Source organism: Salvelinus namaycush, chromosome 6 (genome assembly GCF_016432855.1).
Source record: "Salvelinus namaycush isolate Seneca chromosome 6, SaNama_1.0, whole genome shotgun sequence".
In the NCBI taxonomy this organism is placed as follows: domain Eukaryota; kingdom Metazoa; phylum Chordata; class Actinopteri; order Salmoniformes; family Salmonidae; genus Salvelinus; species Salvelinus namaycush.
The window spans coordinates 31,021,696-31,042,341 of NC_052312.1; the positions used below are offsets into that span (position 1 = coordinate 31,021,696).

A 20,646-nucleotide genomic window follows, 5' to 3' on the forward strand; every position below is an offset into this window, starting at 1 on the left:
GCATGAGGTGATTGGGGGACTCTAAGTAGGCTTGTATAAAGGCCCTCAAGTCCATCCCACCTAGAATCCCCCCTTAACATGAGCCTATTAGTAGTATCTCTGTTCAATATGCAAAGCCATTGTTCAGATTCAAAATGCATTCGGTGTGTTTGACTAGGTTTGTGAATGTGAATCCCCCACCTACCTAAGGCAATAGCTCATGTATGTGTCTGAGGCTGTCACTGTGGTTCCAACAGGGTTGCGCACTCCTACTTTCGTTTTTCATCAATGATTGGTGGCTGGCTGGCTGCGTTTTTATAGAACAGTGTGTTCCTATGAGAGCTAAGCTGACGTCAGTGATGCTGCCTTCTGCTCCATACTCCTTCTGTTCCGAATGCAATTAATATGGGAAACGTTGTTTTTTACATTTACAGTAGCATATAGAGTTTGTGTTGTATTGTGCCAGTGGGAAAACAAATTATTGTTAATTATTATGAATTTGTAACAATAATATTCTCTCTTCCTTCCTCTGTCTCTCTCTGATCCCACTGTCTACCCTAGTCCAGCTGGCCTGAACGACCGACCCGCCAGTTACCATGAACTACCTACGCAGGCGTCTGTCCGACAGCAGCTTCGTGGCCAACCTCCCCAACGGCTACATGATGGACCTGCAGAGTGGGCCTCGCCCCACCCCTCCCTCTTCCACCTCTAATCCCGCCTCCCCAGCCACAGAGAGGCGAACGCCCCCCAGCCTGCCACCACAGGTCCCGGCCTCGGGCTCGGCCTTAGGCTCGTCCCCGGCCCCGACCCCCGGGGGTTTCCTCACCTCCTTCTCCAGTGTGGTGAAGACCGCCCAGTTGGCACAGAACGCCGCAGCAGCAGCCAAGGCTTCAGCGGCGGTGGCAGAAGCTGCCGCAGCAGCGCCCGCCAAACCTGTCATTCGGAAGCCCAAGATTCTATTGGTCATCGACGACCTGCACACAGACTGGTATGTTTCTCTCCCATGAAAGTGACCACTAAATCAGTATATTACACAAGCCTAGGCTACATTGCAAGTATTACTTGATATCACAACCTATTTGAATTGGCATGAAAAGCACTGTGCTTAAACAGTGTTTCACATACCCTCTGCCCACTTGGACAGCACATGGAATTTACCATCAAATAGCTAAAGTCTATTCTTTTATGCAGGATTAGTCATACTAATAAAACTAAACCAGTTCAGAAAGGGAACAGCTGATATGGCACCAGTTAGATGCTAGTAACAATCATGCATTGCATTGGCGGTCTATTTAAACCCCTAGAGTCGATGTCCGCGCCCCCGCGGAAATCAAATTAGCCCAATTAAAAACATCCCCATAAAGTTTAAGCTAGAGATATCTGTTTTGATGCGTCTAAATCCACCGCATCCGCCGATGTCGTACTTCCGTATCTGTGTTGAAAGGTGACAGTTTCTCAGTCTGTGAGACATCCCGAAAATCGGTTTTCTCATAAAATCGTCTGTAGCGTCCGAACGGTTTGACCTACAAACTATTATTATTTTGCTCTGACCCCCACAAGTTTTTTGGGACGGAAGTCGGTACAACCGAGCTGCCAACTTCTGTCTGTAGCTTCCAAACAGTTTGGGCTACACGCTAATATGAAACGGGTGGAAAGGTGAGACTCTCACGAACATGTACATGCAGGTTGTGTTGCTCTAGGACGCCCACAGGCCTTTTAAGACTTGTCTGAAGGTCCCCCGGAATCAGTTGAAGAAAATGTATAGGAGTATATATGGAGAGGTTAAATACGTGTAAAAAAATGTTTTACAAATATGTTTCCTGACCTTATATCTCACAGATATAGGACACCTCAGAACAAACTTCCATTATTTTTTTTTTGGGGGGGGGGGGGACATCTGTTTTTCCATGTAGTGATTCTGTTGTTTAATGCGTTTGTATTGGCTAATAGCAGTAAGGCCCCCAAAAAATATTTGATGAAAAATATTTTTGGAGGATACTTCAAGGGATCTTAAAATTCCTTATCAAATAGCAAAATGATCCTTGTTATGACCTTCTTAAAACAATTCCATATAGGTTAGTAGAACCATCCTCTGCGGGCTTAGACTCTTATGGGTTAAGTCTGACTAGAATATCTCTCCCTCTGAACTTGGCCGCTGCCCTCAGCTCTCCATTAAGATTCTACGGAGAGGCCTGACTGGTCTCGGAATTATTACTAAGTTATGTCCCAGCAGACTATGCTGTCAGTGTGCAGGACTTAAATCTTCTCCTTCTTAAATCTACTCCTTTTTAAAGCCCATCTGGGATCCCAAAATGTCTCATTCCCTTTCATCTTATCGCGTAGCTGTAATTAAGCCGTGCAGAAGAAGCCCCTCAGTATCTACTGTAGATTCGCTAGGCTGAGTCAATCACTCTGTTCTCTAAGGAGCTCACTGCAGCTTTTTATACAGTACACTCTGCCTATGACAACTCAGCAGTGTTTAAAAATATATATATTTTGCCCACTGTGTAATTATTTGTAGGAGATGTGATGACTGACTCATGTTACTGAGGATGTATTATAGAGCTTTTGAGTCGCAACCAGACTAAAGGAGAAGAGAAATGCGTTTGTTAATGGTATAATAGTATGAATGTTTCATAGGTCCTCTGTGCAGACATGGGCCAAACATAAAAACAAACATACTGGATACAATATCAAAAGAATTGTGATTAAGCGTCTCCATTAAACTTGGCCTTGACCTTATTATACACAGTATAGCAGACGTCCCTTGTTTGTACAGTGTAGTGGGCCTTTGTGTTCATATCCATTTGCCCAGGCACCATGTCCATTTTAAGCTTAGGTCTAAGTGAACATACTAAGTGCATGTATTCCGGTACAAATGCTCAGCGGTCAGTGAGAAATTGAGTGAATCCTTTACTAAGCATACCATTATGTTTGTGTGTATGGTATCAACCATGCGGTCTTCTCTTTATCTTTTGGCGACGTGTGGAAATGGCTGGTAAAAGGCTGTAATAAATATCGTTCTTGAAGTATTTTTATGCATATTGTTTCGATATAAACAGCATTGGCATATTACGATATGAAAACTAAGGTGTTTCATTTTTGACCACACTGAGGCATTGTAGTACACTGAGGCACTGTAGTGCACCTGCCGCCAGATCACAACCTACTCGACGCTGATGTGTTTCTCCACATTCCCTGCATCTCTGTGTGGAGTAACACTGCATTATGAACAGCAGATGGCGCTAGCTGATAACCTATTGGAAAACTCTGAGAGAATATGTACCCGTGCTGAGCATTGCTTCCTGGGTTACCTCTAACCATTCAATACTACCTGTGAACACACATGATCTGCCACCACAATACAGATCTGTTCAAGTGGCACATACATGGTCTTATTCTTTTGTAATTGTTCCATTTCGAACACATGGGGATTAACTTGTTTACTCAGTATAGAGTGAGCAGTGTACCATCAGATTGAGCTTTGTAGTAGCAGCATGGCCCATTTTCATGTAGACCTACACACTTGGTGTAATTTGTCCCTTGAGGCTCTTCTCTTTTTATCATCATCTCTTTAAATCACTGTAATTCAGTACAATAGACTTGCCTTACCATATTGCATCTAAATCTACTTCAATAGCCTGGTCCCAGATGTGGTTGAGTTGGCAAGACAGCGCAAACACATCTGGGACCAAGCTACTATATCAAAGGGGGCGTTAGAGTGGAGAATAGCAGCAGCTCAACAGTTAACCATTGAGCAATACCCCTGAGAGAGAAGTGCAACTCGTGAAAGCCTTTCAATGTGAAATATTTGGCTGCTGCTTTGGCAACGTGTATGGATCATTGTGCCTCTTCTTCCCCCTCCTCACTATTTGTTTAAGACAGTGAAACAAACGTACATTTAGGCATGCTAGTTTTCTCTCTTCAGTTTTAACGTGTGGGTGAGTTGATGGCCGTGTAGTGCTACCACAGATCTCACAGTTCTCTATGAACCCTCCTGCTACCGTCTGTCTCCATTCTATTCCATGTACTTGGCTGGCGCTGGAGGGGAAACTTAAAGCTCCAGAAGTGTTTAAATGGGCCTCCATTACCACAACATTTAGTTTCTGATTTAGTCATTTTGCAGACACTAAATTTAACAAGGTCAGGTGGAATTGTCAACACCATTCTGTCCACCACCACCAATATATGCAGCAGTAGATGTGCAGATGGTAAACGGGGTTGAAATGAAATGGATGTCTTATTCAACAGGAAAGTTTACATCTCTTTATTTTAGTGGAGGACAGTTGCTAGGGATGCTATATAAAACCCTTAAGGTATGGTAGTAGATCATGGTTTTAGGTGAAATCTAGGGATTTAAATCTGATTCCCATTTGAAAGGTACAGTAGTTCATGAAAAGTTCACTTTGTGGCTGCCTAAGCTTTCCAATAGTCCTCAGATGCCTTTGTGTTTTTTACTACATCTCCATAAATCAACATTGATCCTATCTCCCGGCACTTTTATTGTTGCTACGGTTGCCAACACAAGTGTTTTATCTGGAGCAAAAACTTTTAACACGAACAACACAAACGGATATCTTGGAGAAGGTTGCCCCGGACCGCAGGCGAACGGCCATGCCATAAATAACCACAATAAAACCCTATGATGACCGTCGTCCATTCCCACCAGGCAACCAAAAAAGAGCGGTGTTTGTAAATTCAGGATCAGTGTTTGTCTGATGGGAGGCAACAAACTGTTGCTCTGTTTGGTTTCAAACTCCCAGGTTTCATTTGTAGACAAAATGGGACTAGTGAAATTGGTCAATGTTTTCTCGCTTTGTCTCTGTTGGTACCTCGGTGCATTAATCTGGTTTTGATGTGCTTTAATACCAGGTTAACTCCGTATTAAGGTGAGTTATTGTAACACCATTTGACCTATATCCAAGCCTTGGGATCGTGTGGTGTAATGCAGACATTGACACTTTAAAAGCTTTAGTGATCCATGATTACCCAAATATATATCTTAGCCAAGTATGAGAATTAGTTGTATTTTTTTATGATGCACTGATAGATGGCTTATTGATGGCTGATAGGATCTCTTCTCTGAAATGGGTTTGATTTACATTAAATACCAATCAGTGTTACAACATGTGTGGTAGCTTTGCCACAGTTTTAAGTGCCCTGAATTGACCTTTTATAATTTTGTTAATATTTAATAGAATCTCATAGCTGACTGAACATGACTGTAATATGTATGTCTCCTCTTGGGAGGTGTTTGCACAGACAGTTGGATTACAACTAGTAGCTCAGTACTGTATATCCAAGCTATTAGTGTCTTTGAGTTGTGGGTTGGTGAGGGTGTCCCATGTCCATCGATCATTGCCCTCTGCCTCGGGGCCACATCTCCTCCAGAGCATACCAGAGGAGAAGCTGCTGGTCTCCGGGGAAACGCTGGGCTCCCCTGACAGGCCTGGCCTCCAACTCTGACTGCGGCACAATGGTGGTACACACACACACACACACAGCAGCTTTCACCACCCACAACATCACCATCCTCATCACTTTTTCTGTTTCTCACTCATCTCTTTCCTTTCCCTCTTTCTCTCTCTCCATTTCTCATTCTATCTTTCGCAAGCTCTCGATCTCTCACTCCTGTTTTCACCTGTTTTTCTCTCACCGTCTTTCGGAATCTCTCATTCCCAGGATTCCCTTTCTCTTGATTACCGCCTCGTCCCTCTCTCTCACCATATTGCCCTCCTTATCGTACTTGCCATTGGCTCCCTGTCATGCCACACCCTCCTAAGAATGCCCTGCCACATGACATTCTGCAAGCCAAGAAACTGTCAGTTGTTTTGAATCTGAACAATGTACCGGCTCTTGAATGATCCTATATTAGATTACTCTATCCAACCGCTCTTTGGTAAATGCAGTACAATCACTGATGTCATATCTGCTGTCAAAGTGAGGGTAATTGTGACGGCTGTGGGAAAAATCTGGCTGTGAGTTCTTATTGTCATATAGCGTAACCCATGTTTTCACTTGTAAGAAAGGACAAATTCCAGATTTCATCTGTCAAAATACATTACTCACTTTGGCTCTATGGGAGACTAATGCAATGAGGGGAAAAGTGTCATGGTAAAGATTCTGTATTCCTCTGCATGATGTTTTTACAATGTGTTTGTGACTGTAAGAGTGAGTGTTTGTAGAGAACATGGGCCAAATCGTGTCTGGGTGTTTACTCTTCGAACCATGGGAAGGGCTGCTCACCTCAGAACTTTTTAAAGTCCAACTGGCCGTACATTTAATTGATCATTTGAAGTGGTGACAAGTTGTGCAATGAATGCCTTGGCTTGACAACATGTCATTTTTAGCACATACGCAAGCCTCCTGGTCTTGCTTAATTGCTCATGCTCTATTACCGTCATGGTGAAGGTAAGTGTGGCCCTGGGTGACAGAGCATTGGTCTTTACTGTATCCAAGTCAGACTTTTTCAAAGGTCCACCGCTAACTGACAGGGAAGGATAACCATGGATCTTATAGTCAACAGCTCAACAGCTGGAAAACCTTAAGATCGGTGATCTTAAGCAGCATATAGAAAGCAGGGATAGGGGGAATTCAAACCGGTGCCCCCGCACTCTGACTCTGTACCGGTGCCCCCTGTATATAGCCTCGCTATTGTTATTTTACTGCTGCTCTTTAATTATTTGTTACTTTTATTTATTATTTTTGTAGGTATTTTTCTTAACCCAAAGACTCATCAATCTCCGATTTTATAAATAAGCGGCGCGAGCGAAACAACAGCTCCCCCCTGTCTCATGTGTATCTGATGCTGTCTGGACAAAAATAGTATGGCGTGTCAATCTTTTTATCCAGACAGCATCAGATACATAGGCTACATATAGTAAGACAGAGAGGCGCTGTTTAGCTCACTCGGATGCTTTCTCCGGTGAGAGTTTCTTCTGACAGCAGAGCCTGCTCCGAGCCTTCTCCCTATAGTTGAACGGGCCATTTCCTGTTGATAATCACCCGATAATTGCCTGAACTGAACCTAAACTCTACCGAAACAACCAATTGAACAGATATAACAACGTGAAGTAAAGTATCATGGGGGAGAAAGGTAGAGAATGGCTGAGTTAATGAGGTGAAAGATAATTATGTAATCACCAATTTATGAATGAACAGGACCGGCATTTTTTTTGTTTTGATCTATTCTAATCTCAAAGGGGTATGTGCACTATATCAGGACACCGAATCCAAGCTGTCTACTCTGGCCTACTTGGAGTACACAGTGAGAGCATGCGTACTTTTCAAATGGCAAGAAGACCAAGATGATGCACATGCTGCATTAGCATTGCTACAAAATCTGAATGAAAACGACTCCGATGGTGGGGAAGAAATTAATCACAACATCTCTGATTCTGCTGATTCTAAGCCTCAGCCTGAACCTACACCTTTGAGGCCTTAGCGCAAAAAATCCAGAACAGTGCGCACTGAACAGATAGATGTCTGCGCCACCACCAAGTGAAAAAGGAGAGAGGAGGGACTGCCCCGTTTGGATTGAACAAGCCGACGACAATGCTATTTATCAGCTCAAAATGTCATCATTGAGAGACCAGGGCCCTACATCTCAAGCAAAAAACATTAGCAACACATTCACCAGCTTTCCTTGTTTATGTGACATGGACATGCTCTAATGAGCTGACAATTTATTATTTTTGACTGCTGTCATATCGAGCCTTATATTAATTATCATGCCATTATTGCTTTTGTGCTGATTTTCAGTGGTTATCAAGCACACATGGCGCATGTTTAGGCTACTGATGTTTTCATTATTTGACTGAGCGTCTTGGTGGTTGGGGTATTTCATTGTAATTTTGTTATAGAAAGAAGCTGTTACCAAGTTCCAACACATGCTTTCTGTTTCCTAGTTGTAACAAATGCAGTCCAAGGATAAAATGTGTTGAACACTTGAATGTTTTTTTTTTTTTTTTTAAGTAGCAGGGGTCTCCAACAGGTTCCATCGCAAGCTACCAATAGCTCTTAGCCCAGCTATAAGTAGCTCGCCAAATATTTCTGGAAAAAAGCAGCGCCATCGTGTTGGTTTGGGACAATCAATCATTCATACCATTACACAGCATAGGAGTCAAGTCACACATGCCTTTTTTAAATACAATTAAGCGTTTTATTATCATGTATAAGGCCGGGCGGTCAGGCCCCGTCTGATTTGGGCTGGGAATGAGAACTCTACCGCAAACTGTCAAGTATCAGACACCTTAAGCTCCTGGCTACTGTCCAATTAAATCCATTTTGACATTATCCCTAGTTAGTTTAAGGCAATTACCGCAGTTAGCGGTAATGATGCAGTAGATTTACCTGGCAGGATTATATAACGATTATTTGTATCGATCGGATGGGTATTTGTTTTGAAAGCTCTGTCATGACATATACAGCAACAAAAACATCTCATAAAATGCACAATCAAAGGGGTGTTAAAAACAAACATTTAGATTTTTTTGTTTTCCCCCCACCCTAACATTTTTTCTTCTGTAATTTAAGCATTGAAAGAATGCTTAAAATTCTCTAAGAAATAATTGTAATTTTTAGTGATAATCTGAGGAAAAAAATCCCAAACCCAAGGAAAATATAATTCAGGAAAATAGAGCGCTTATGAAAGCTACAAAAAAATTAATCTGAGTTACTCCAAATATGTTTCATAATTTAAAAGTAGCTCTCATGCTAGAAAAGGTTTGAGACCTGTCCAACAGTAACAAACTAATAAAAAATAAATATATATATATATATGTTTCCCAAGAAGTGATTTTTCATATAGAACATTTATTAATTCCACTGTTAAAATGTTGCAGCCATAATGACTGCTCATTAGCTTGAAAGGGGGTCTATCGAGGCCCAGGGGTTCAATAGTTTTTTTTTATTTTGTGCAGTGTGTGCACACAGGTGGTCCTGTACTTTTTTTTTTTTTACCCCACTATGGAAATGAAATGTCCTTCCAAGTCATTTGTTCTTGGGCCAGCCATGCAAGGAGTGATTAGTAGAAAGTTGCAAGAAGAGACGGGAAAGAATGCGAGAAGCTTGGATTACTTTTGTTTTTTCTGTCACCGAAAAGACTCTAAGACAAAAATGTGTGAGAACAGAAAATGTGCAATCCCAAAGAAGTTTAAAGGCAGTTACTCTAAATCCTTAACAGCCTGTGCCCTAATGATCAGGAGCCTCCAGCATGTAGAGCGCACACACACACACACACACACACACACACACACCAACAGATAGCATGTAGCCCTTGACAGATTGATAACCGGCCCACGCCTGCTAGGGTTGAGAGTTCACCGGCTGGACCCACAGAGTGTTGGCAAAGACACAAGCTATAAACGTAGAGCACTTAACGCCCAAAAGTGTGCACGAGAGGTAGTATATCTGAAATGTCCAGATTTATGTGAATGTCCACCCCCTTCGCTTTTTAAAACGACACATCCCCGTCGGCTTCTGCCTCGTTTGTTCCTTGTGTGTTTGTTTCAAGGCTGTCTAAAAGTGTAATCAGGTTTCCTGCCTATGGTGTTTGACGATGCCAATGATGCCTGGCCTGTAAGGATATCATGGTTAGGAACAGGAAATGGGTTTTCAGACAGAAAAAGGACATTACTGTTTGTGTACAGGGACATTGAGTCCTATTCAGGGGCATTGAGTCATATCTGTAATATACTTTTGATTTGAGATCCGCCTCCCTTTTCCCCTCGCTTTCGCTCGCTGTTTCTTGATGAGGTGCCTAATAAGTGGGAGATATGATGTTCTGACTGATTATGATGCTCAGCTGGTTTTTAGTCTGGGAAAGTTTGCTTGTGTGGTACGACACAAGGACCACATAATGCTGTAATCATGGAAACAAATATGTCAATGGTCTCAAGCTATTTTGGAAAACTTGACGTTTCAGCCTTCCTCAATCAAATGAACAGATTATTCTGAGGTTGTTTTGACTGCATACTGTTGTGACTACGTACTTCTCTGTTGGTGGAAATAAACTGAAGTGTAGTGGTATACACAGGTGGCCACTACAACGGAGACCTTTTTATAATTATACAGAATTTAGGTGATACTAAAGAAGTTATTTTTCTAGTCGTCTCTACACGGGTCATTTCAAGCCTGTAGAGAATCTTTTCCTGTCTAGAAACTCACCTAGGCTACTGTGTGGTGAAAGTTTATAAGCTCCGAAAGTTGTGATCTTGTCTCATTAGTCTCTTTCCCATTTTTCTTTCCTCACAGGGCCAAGTATTTCCGAGGGAAGAAGTTGAATGGGGAGTACGACATCCGGGTGGAGCAGGTTGGTGGCGTTAAAGCTGGAGGGACTGATGACTTCTCCATGTGGCTGGAGATGGCTCAGATGAGGGATTGGGTTTTGTTAGCTCAGCTGATGCCACTCCTGGGTGACTGACTTGACCCACATCTATCACTTTTTCTTTTCTTTTTTTTTACCACATCATCCACTAGGAATCCAAGCTGTTTTATTCAAGCACCATTAGGATAGCATGTGAGAGCGATAACAGCTGGGTAGCAGCAGGTATTACATACTTATTAGACTTTTTACTCCCATGGCCCAGTTAGCCTGTTATCATGTTGGCATGCTCTGTGTGTGTATAGTATGTGCTTGGCTGCCTGATGGAATGTACTTTATTTTTATGTACTCGTCTTCTCAGCATTGGATTACATGCAGGGAGGATTTAAATGTTTTCTGGACTCGTGTCAGAAGCAGTCCCTTACAGCTCTGAGTCGACGCTTTTTTATTTTAATCAGAAGCTAGCAATTACCATAGAAAATCGAACTATCTGCACTGTGTTAACACATCCCTAATGGTTTCTCTGATTCTCCCATCAGGTTGCTCTTTTACAAATGTTTTGTCAGACCAACTTTCCCCTGTAGTAACCAGTTTGTAACCCTGTAGCACAAATACGGAAGTTTTTAATGGCATTTATATAAAAAATATATATGTGAAAAGATGCTGTCAGTTGCGTATTTTTGCATATACATTTACACTATCTAGACATACAGTATTTTCGGTGGGTAGATAACATCTAATTTCCCTCCTAAAATCTTGGCCATACATCCACAAGCGATTGGGCAGACCGGAGTCGTTGTCTTTGAAATTAAGTGGTGGGATTTATTTGGAGAAGGAAAAAGCAAACCACGAAAGATCAGACCAGGGACTTTATAGGCTGTCTGTTTGCTCAACACTCTGTTTTCACATCTCATTCTCAGTAATATTGAGACCGTAGCCGGGCTGGTGGGGCTTGGAGTTTTGAGTTAAAATCATGATTTTTTTTAAAGAGATGTTAAATATGGAGGCTCTGCTTTTTCGTGGCGTTGCTGAGAGCAAACCCAAATAAAAACATGTGGCGGCTCTTAATTAGGACCCTTAAATCAAGAGTGAAGGGACCGCTATGGGGGGACGCACCCTCAAGCCCCCTAACCCCCCCCTAGCCCCAACAAACCTTTCTTTTTGCCAGACCCTCTGCTGTTTCCCAGAAGTCCTCCTCGCAGGGTAACAAGTCAGATGCTAATTGCCCACCGCCTCCAACCTTCCCGCCCTACACAGCCCAGCCGGACCCCTCGCCGGGTGTTAGTACATCTAACATAAAGCTCAAGGATGAAGGAAACCCAATCCCTGTGTGAAAAGTTGGATCAATGGGATGATGACCTCTTTTTAGAAAACTACAGTTAAAAACAGAGCCCCCTTGCTCTCTCGCTCTTTTCCTCTCTTTCCTACATCCTCAGCTTAGCTCTGCAGTGCTGTCGTCCCTCACTCTGCTCTGAACTCAACTTGTGCCCAACTCCAACCTAGCTAGCTCTCTCCTGCTCTTCACCCAGCTGCTGCCATATAAGGTGCCAGTCTGAGGCACAGGCACTGTACAGGCTACCCATAGCAGTGTCTGATAGCTGAGGGAGAGAAAGAGGGAGAGGCCTATTGAGGTCTGGTATACTACATGAACAAAAGTATGTGAACACCTGCTCGTCGAACATCTCATTCCAAACGCATGGGCATTAATATGGAGTCTGTCCACCCTTTGCTATAACAGCCTCCACTCTTCTGGGAAGGCTTTCCACTAGATGTTGGAACATTGCTGCGGGGACTTGCTTCCGTTCAGCCGTGAGCAGTAGTGAGGTCGGGCACTGATGTTGGGCGATTAGGCCTGACTTGCAGTCGGCGTTCCAATTGATCCCACAGGTGTTCGATGGAGTTGAGGTCAGGGTTCTTCCACACCGATCTCAACAAACAATTTCTGTATGGACCTCTCTTTGTGCACTGGGGCATTGTCATGCTGAAACAGGAAAGGGCCTTCCCTGAACTGTTGCCACAAAGTTGGAAGCACAGAATCGTCTAGAATGGCATTGTATGCTGTAGCTTTAATATTTCCCTTCACTGGAAACTAAGGGGCCAACCCAAACCTTAACAGCCCCAGACCATTATTCCTCCACCGAACTTTACAGTTGGCACTATGCATTGGGGCAGGTAGTGTTATTTTGGCATCCACAAAACCCAGATTTGTCCGTCGAACTGCCAGATGGTGAAGCGTGATTCATACGCCAGAGAACGCGTTTCCACTACTCCAGAGTCCATTGGCGGCGAGCTTTACACCACTCCAGCTGACCCTTGGTATTGCGCATGGTGATTTTAGGCTTGTGTGCGGCTGCTCGGCCATGGAAACCCATTTCACGAAGCGCCCGACGAACAGTTATTGTGCTGACATTGCTTCCAGAGGCAGTTTGGAACTCCGTAGTGACTGTTGCAACCGAGGACAGACGATTTTTACAGACTTCAGCACTCGGTGGTCACATTCTGTGAACTTGTGTGGCCTACCACTTCGCAGCTGAGCCGTTGTTCCTCCTACATGTTTCCACTTCACAATAACATCACTTACAGTTGACTGGGGAGCTCTAGCAGGGCAGAAATTTGACAAACTGACTTGTTGAAAAGGTTGCATCCTATGACTGTGCCACGTTGAAAGTCACTAAGCTCTTCAGTAAGGCCATTCTACTGCCTCTGTTTGTTTATGGAGATTACATGGCTGTGTGCTTGATTTTATACTTGTCAGCAACGGGTGTGGCTGAAGTAGCAGAATCCACTAATTTGAAGGGGTGTGCACAAATTTGTGTATATATAGTGTATCTCTTGATATGCCCCTCTCCCCAACCCCACTAAAATATTTCAGTTGTGAGCATGTCAAAAATCACTCCTCCACACGGCCGAGGCCCTGCTTTGAAGGTTTACTTTCTTGAAGCCTTGACATGTATAAAACCTTAACACTTAAACACAGATTACAAAATGTCTTCAACACACTCTACATTGCACTATACAGATTACAAACGGAGCTCTGAGACTTTTTTTAATATTCAGCTTATAGCTAAGCTCTATATCGGTGTCACCTTGTGCCTGAATAGTCCTTGCATATACTCTTCAAGCTCATATTTCACTGGGTTGCATGAATAGAATAGAACAGAGCAGTGCATCAATTGAAAGTTAGGTCCCACCGAACATTAATCAATTGCGCCATTGCGCTCCCTAAATTTCATGAGTTCCATAAGAATGAGCGTTATCATCTAGCGTGAAGCTAGCTTCTTCATCCTTGTCTGCAAGTAGGCGTCTACGATGCATGAAAAGAGTGTGATCAAATCCCCCCCCCAATGCCATAGTTTTCCAAGCTGCAAGTTCAGCAAGTAAAAAGATGCTGTGTCTGATTTGCTAGACCTTCTTGAGGACAGATGTTGCCCGTGGTACCACAGGTATCCTGCCTCATGCCAGGCACGTCCAACTGAACTGGTTCCCAGGGTTTTCATTTGGCACAGATCTGCCTTGAGCTGGTGCCCAGATCCTCATTGACTTACCCTCTGGGAGTCTTATCAATCTCTCAATAAGTGCTCCAAGATACCCAGCACCTTTTGACTGTGCCCACTCTTATCTCTACACACTTGTGCCAGGAGATCTTGTGTGTGTTCAGATTGGTGATGTGCTCTAAAGGGGTATACACAGGGCTTATGTTTATTTATTTTGCCCCCGATCTCCCACAATGCCCCCTTGTCTCTTTTTGAAGTCTTTTGGATGTGTGCTGCTTTTCTCTGCTTGGGGGCTAAGCAGTGCCAAGCTGAGGATCTCGATCATGACATTCAGTTTCTTTCCCCTGTGAGTGATGTTTTTTTCCAAGGCTGCTTGCTTGCTTCATCTGCGTCAATGCGATGCTAACGTCACGGACATGATTCCAAATGGAATAATAGCCGTCCACTGGGTGCATGTTGGTACTCGACAACCCTTGTTCATGAGTAGAGGGGAGTATTACATTTTACGTAATTGGGCAAATCACGTGATTAGAATGTCCAGGAGGTTCGATTGCGACTGTATAAAAGCCAGTTTCTCTGGGTTCCCATCCACCGTCCAACGAGTTCCAGACGGGTCAGAAGGGGAAACATCTGCTCACCAGGCCTATGACCTCAGTGAGGACAGAATTCCTGCTCTGCTCCCCTCCGCCTTGTTTTTCCGTACCCTTAGGAATCGCCTCACGTCTCCACCCCCCCCCAGAGGTTCAGGGCATCTGTGTTGATTTTGTTACAAGATTGATATTCAGCACTGGCAAACTGTACAAAGACTCCTGCTGCCCTTTCTTGACCAACTTGAGCAAGTGCAGCTCTGCCCTATATAGGCGATACGAAGGTCGCTGTTATGGAAAGGTTGTTGCTCTCCTCAGACTCCACTGCCTTACTATGCAGCATACGGTTGTTCAGATAAATGAGGTGAAGTGTATCTAGTCCAAGTAAACAGTCATTTTCTGCTGTAGAAAAAAAGCGGCTATGTTTGGACCCAAAAGAAACCACAAGATGGGAGCCTTCCTTTGCCTACCCCACATCTATTTTTATCACCAGGAGCTATTTTAGGTTTCCCACTTCGACTGTTGCTTTTGTGTATATATCTGGTCGGGCTGTTTCTTTTACAGGAGATATAATGGGCCCTTGGTAGGGGGGAGGAGCAGGCGGTTTAGGCTAAATGCAGCTCAGACATGAAGAGGTCAGCAGAGAATCCTTTCTGTGAAAGAGGGTTTGCCACAGTTCTAGGAGTTTGTTTATCAGTACCCTGTGTACTAAGAGCATGACACCTCATACAGGACTGAATTGTTCTATAATTGTTGCAGATGTCAATATCAATCACAGGCTTTTTTTTTGCCAGCAGAAGCGGGCGGAGTTCGAGTAAAATCACTAATCACGCTATGAATGTTGGGATAGTGCTTTAGATTTGCATGTGGTTTTACTCCAGACCACCAAAGTTCTTGTTTACAAGTTTGTCACCTGACCTTAGCGAAAGGCAACTTGTGCACCTGAACCCCATTAGCAGAATTCTAAAAATACTCCCAAAGATTTCAGATGAGCGTTGTGTGATGTTAGCGAGGCCCAGAAGGGGAGGAGAGAGGGAGATGAGGGGGGCATATTTGGAGTCTTGCTGTGTGTTATGTGCTGTCCTGGGGCTCTGTGTGTGTGTGGTACAGTTGGGCAGAGTGCTCTCAGCATTCTGATTTATACCCTCCGCCAGCTGTTCAGAGGGCCTAATAGACTTTGAAATACACAAACACTCTCATACACTAATTCAAATCAAATGTTATTTGTCACATGCCCCAAAATTAACCAACAATGAAGTTAAGATTAAGAATAATACCTAAGAAATAAATAAAAGTCACAAATAAAGAGCAGCAGTAAAATAACAATAGCGAGGCAATATAATCAGGGGGTACTGGTACAGTCAATGTGCGGGGGCACCGGTTAGTCGAGGAATTTGTGCACAAGTTAGAGTGCACATGCATAACTCCATGTCAAGTGAAGATTTGCCCGAGACCGCTACAAGGATGGAACACTACAGAGCCCCGAGAGACTTTAATCAGTTAAATCATGGAACACTCTTCTTGAGGCCAGTATAGTGTTTTAAAAACAATACATCTAGGACAGGAGTACTTCAGATCCTGTTCCTCGGCTATTAAAAGGTTGTGGTAGACAATTGTTGCCATTATTTGGTGCGAGTCGCGTTTAGGCACTCAGAGAAATAGTCCTAGAAAGATGGCTCTCTGGCCGGAGTGCTTGGTATGTTGGATACCAGCATCAGAAATACATTAGAAATACTGCAACTGTTCTGGCAACAGAGATCCACCGTTAACCTCTTGGCGCACGGATCCCTTTAACGGGATCATTTTCGTAAACAACAGCTGAATTGCAGAGCGCCAAATTAAAAAAAAATACAAAAAATATTTATTTTCATGAAATCACAAGTGAAATATACCAAAACACAGCTTAGCTTGTTGTTAATCCACCTATCGTGTCAGATTTGAAAATATGCTTTACAGCGAAAGCAATCCAAACGTTTGTGAGTTTATCGATCACTAGACAAAACATTACGGACAGCTAGCAGCAATGATGATCTTCGGATGTTTGCACTCACGAGACTCCCAGTTACATAAATGTTCCTTTTTGTTCGATAAATATTATTTTTATATCCAAAAACCTCCATTTGGTTGGTGCGTTATGTTCAGAAATCAACAGGATCCAGCAGTTATGAAGGGAAGACAAATTCCAAATAGTATACGTAAAGTTCGTAGAAACATGTCAAACGTTTTTTATAATCAATCCTCAGGTTGTTTTTAACATAACTAATTGATCATATTTCAACCGGACGGTAAACTATCAATACTAGAGAGAAAGAAAATGTCGAGCAACAACTTTCGCGCACATGAACTAATCAAAGGACACCTGGCCATCCACTGACGCGTTTTGATAAATCTCGCTTATTTTTCAGAATAAAAGTTTGAAACTGTCTAAAGCCTGTTCACAACGTGTGGAAGCCATTGGAAAAGGAATCTGGTTGATATCCCTTTAAATGGAGGATAGGCAGGAAATGGAACAGGGAATTTTCAAAATAAGAGCCACTTCCGGGTTGGATTTCCTCAGGTTTTCGCCTGCAAAATCAGTTCTGTTATACTCACAGACAATATTTTGACAGTTTTGGAAACATTAGAGTTTTCTATCCTAATCTGTCAATTATATGCATATTCTAGCATCTGGGCCTGAGAAATAGGCCGTTTACATAGGGAACGTTATTTTTCCAAACATAAAAATTCTGCCTCCTAGCGTCAAGAAGTTAAATGACATCAATGACGATAGCAGTGGCGGTTAGAGGAAGGCAGATTTGTGCACTGGGGGCAGTTAAAGGGGAGAGAAGGCAGTTCCCATGTATCTTGTCCTGTTTTCCTTTCCCAGGGTGAGAGCTGCTCTAACACACAACTGAATCTATTACCCTGATGGTAACCATGGCATTGTCAAACGGGCCCTGTGTCCCGGGCACTCGCCCCAGTCACACAAATGGCTCATCCATAACTGTCCCATGACATAGGGCCTCACCAGCCAGCCAATAGCAGGAGTTGTGGAGAGTTTTTGGTTGTTGCCAGAAACTAGCCCACTCTTCTGGTTTTATCTGGTCACAGCAAATGTCAACGTAGGCCTCTGTTGAGGGATTGCAATTTGCCAGATTGCAGATCTGTGTACTGGAATGTGTGGCGTGTGTAGATGTTTGTGTGTGTCACGTCTTTCTTGGTGACGGCAAAGCATTGTGCCGAGCACACAGATGTTTTGTTGAGAGGCGGGTATCAGTGGAGAGGAGCTAAGGAGAGGAAGGGAGCCAAGTTCCAGTGTGTTGTGTCTTTGAGGCACATTGAATGGCGCCTTGCTGTCCCGTAAATGAGATTAGGGCATTTACTTGCTCTCTTCTCCTCTGTGAGCGCAACAATAAATAGGGGGGGTTCACAGAAAAAAAAATACTGTTTTCTTAAGTTGGCACATTGTTCTGGAAGACATACACTCCCATACTTTTTGTTTGTGCTGGCCACAGAGTTGAAAGGAAGGCATATTTGTTGTATTTTGAAATTGAGCTTTTTGATTAAGATTCTGGAGTATATTGGTTGCAACAAACTGTACAGAAGACACTGTTTTCTATTCAAATAAATGGAGGCCTTTGCCTGTATCCTTTCCTACAAAGTATCCACTCTGCAGAGACCCAGATAGCTGAAGGGCAATGCTGGTGCTTCACAAACAACAAACACTAGAAGTTAAGGAAAGTTATGGTCTCTTCAGATTGGCCTTTTTCAAGATTGCCACATCAGTGAGGTTTCAGAGTGCTTTTCAGGTTAGAGGACAAGCTCATGTTTCTCCAATACTTCAGAGGCTGAACTCACAATGCCTGAATGGGAACTTTAAGTCATCCATGTTCTGGGGAGTTTTTGTCATCCACGTTCATCGGCCAAATACAATGCTTACACGGAAGGCTGTTGTTTTTCTATTTGCATAGCACATGTTCTAACGACGTTCTGTGGCTTTACTTTGACAAAGTTCGTATTAACACTAGTGCAGCTAAACAATGTCGGTCCCATCTTGTTTGACTCTACCAGTCTGAATATACATGTAGTGTACAAAACATTAAGAACACCTTTCTAATATTGACTTAAACCCCTGCTTTTGTCCTCCGAACAGACTCAATTCGTCAGGGCATGGACTCTACGAGGTGTCGAAAGCGTTCCACAGGGATGCTGGCCCAGGTTGACTCCAATGCTTCCCACAGTTGTCGTTTGGGTGGTGGACCATTCTTGATACACATGGGAAACTGTTGAGCGTGGAAAAACCCAGCAGCGTTGCACTTGATACTAACCAGTGCGCTTGGCACTTAAATATTTTTGTCTTGCAAAATCCATGACTATTGTCTCAAGGCTTTAACGTCCTTCTTTAAAGTCCTTCCTTTATCTCCACTGATTGAAGGGGATTTACCAAGTGACGTCAATAAGGGATCATAGCTTTCACATGGAATCACCAGGTCAGTCTATATCATGGAAAGTTCTTAATGTTTTGTGCACTTTGTGTACCTTGTTTATTCAGATTGGTGTCTCATTGTTTAACCATGTTGCCTTTACGAATAGTGAATTATTGAATTTGGCCCACTACGAGCCCATGTACATTCCTCTTATGACAAATGACGACACCACCACGCTCTCTGTAATGTTGTGTTTTGGAGTCAACCAGATCTGCCAAATTAGAATTTTTCATAGTGGAAAAGGGGCAGGACGACACATTGAGAACCCATTAAAATGCCTGCATTAGTTTCACTCTACATACTTAAAAGTGATGTTAAATCGGACAAATGTATCCGCTAGAAGTCTGAGGTCAACATCTTGCTGGTCTCTGGGGGGCTTTTGGTTCCTCTAATGGGATCACCTAGCTAGGACATGAAGGGCTTAAGACGAGCTCTACTTTTTAACATTGGCCTGTAACATCCCACACTGCAGTATATGGACTGAAATCAGCCTTCTTGACCTTTGACCCCTAACCCTCACCTCCCATTCCATCCTGAGTAGACTGGCCTCCTCAGTGACTGGTCTCCATCTCCACAGCGCTAATATGTTGGAAGCATGTTCACAGTAAAGTAGGGCAGGAATGTTGTCTTTTTTCTTTAGGATTCTTTAGCTTTTTGTCCCTCAGTGAAGCTAAATATCAAACTTTATTTGCCACATGCGACGAATACAACAAGTGTAGACTTTACTGTGAAATCCTTACTTACAAGCCCTTAACCAACAGTGCAGTTCAAGAAGAAAATATTTACCAAGTAGACTAAAATAAAAAAGTAATAATAAAAAGTAACACAATAACAAGACACTGGTACTGAGTCAGTGTGCGGGGGTACAGGCTAGTTGAGGTAATCTGTACATGTAGGTGGGGGTGAAGTGACTATGCATAGGTAACAAACAGCGAGTAGCAGCAGGGGGGGTCAATGTAAATTGTCTGGTGCTGATTTTTATGAATTGTTCAGCAGTCTAATGGCTTAGTGGTAGAAGCTGTTGAGCCTTTTGGGCCTAGACTTGGCGCTCTGGTACCGCTTGCCGTGCGGTAGCAGGGAAAACAGTCTATAATTTGGGTGACTGGGGTCTCTGACAATTTTATGGGATTTCTTCTTCTATTATATAGGTCCTGGATGGCAGGACTCTTGGCCCCAGTGATGTACTGGGCCATTCACACTACCCTCTGTAGCGCCTTATGGTCAGATGCCGAGCAGTTGCCATACCAGGCGATGATGCAACCGGTCAGGATGCTCTCGATGGTGCAGCTGTAAAACCTTTTGAGGATCTGGGGACCCATGCCAAATCTGTTCAGTCTCCTGAAGGGTGGAGGGGGGGGTTTGTTGTGCCCTCTTCACGACTGTCCTGGTATGTTTGGACCGTGATAGTTCGTTGGTGATGTGGACACCAAGGAACTTGACACTCTCGACCTGCTCCACTACAGCCCCGTCAATGTTAATGGGGGCCTGTTCGGCCTGCCTTTTCCTGTAGTCCACGATCAGCTCCTTTGTCTTGCTCACATTAAAGGAGAGGTTGTCCTGGCACCACACTGCCAGTTCTCTGACCTCCTCCCTATAGGCTGTCTCATCGTTGTCGGTGTTCTGGCTTGCCACTTGTGTCGTCAGCAAACTTAATGATGGTGTTGGAGTCGTGTTTGGCCACGCAGTCGTGGGTGAACAGGGAATACAGGAGGGGACTAAGTACACATCCCTGAGGGGTCCCAGTGTTAAGGATCAGTGTGGCAGACGTATTGTTGCCTACTCTTACCACCTGGGGG

At 43.5% G+C, this 20,646-nt stretch overlaps 1 protein-coding gene across 1 annotated transcript in view; it reads left to right on the forward strand.

Annotated features, from left to right (window-relative positions):
- Nucleotides 1-575: 575 nt before the first annotated feature.
- LOC120049326 (synapsin-3-like) overlaps nucleotides 576-20,646 on the forward strand; it is a 110,361-nt gene continuing 90,290 nt past the window's right edge. Inside the window, exons 1-2 of the mRNA XM_038995575.1 lie at nucleotides 576-967; nucleotides 10,234-10,291. Of these exons, the coding sequence (XP_038851503.1) occupies nucleotides 576-967; nucleotides 10,234-10,291 (450 nt within the window). The remainder of the gene's footprint in view (nucleotides 968-10,233; nucleotides 10,292-20,646) is intronic.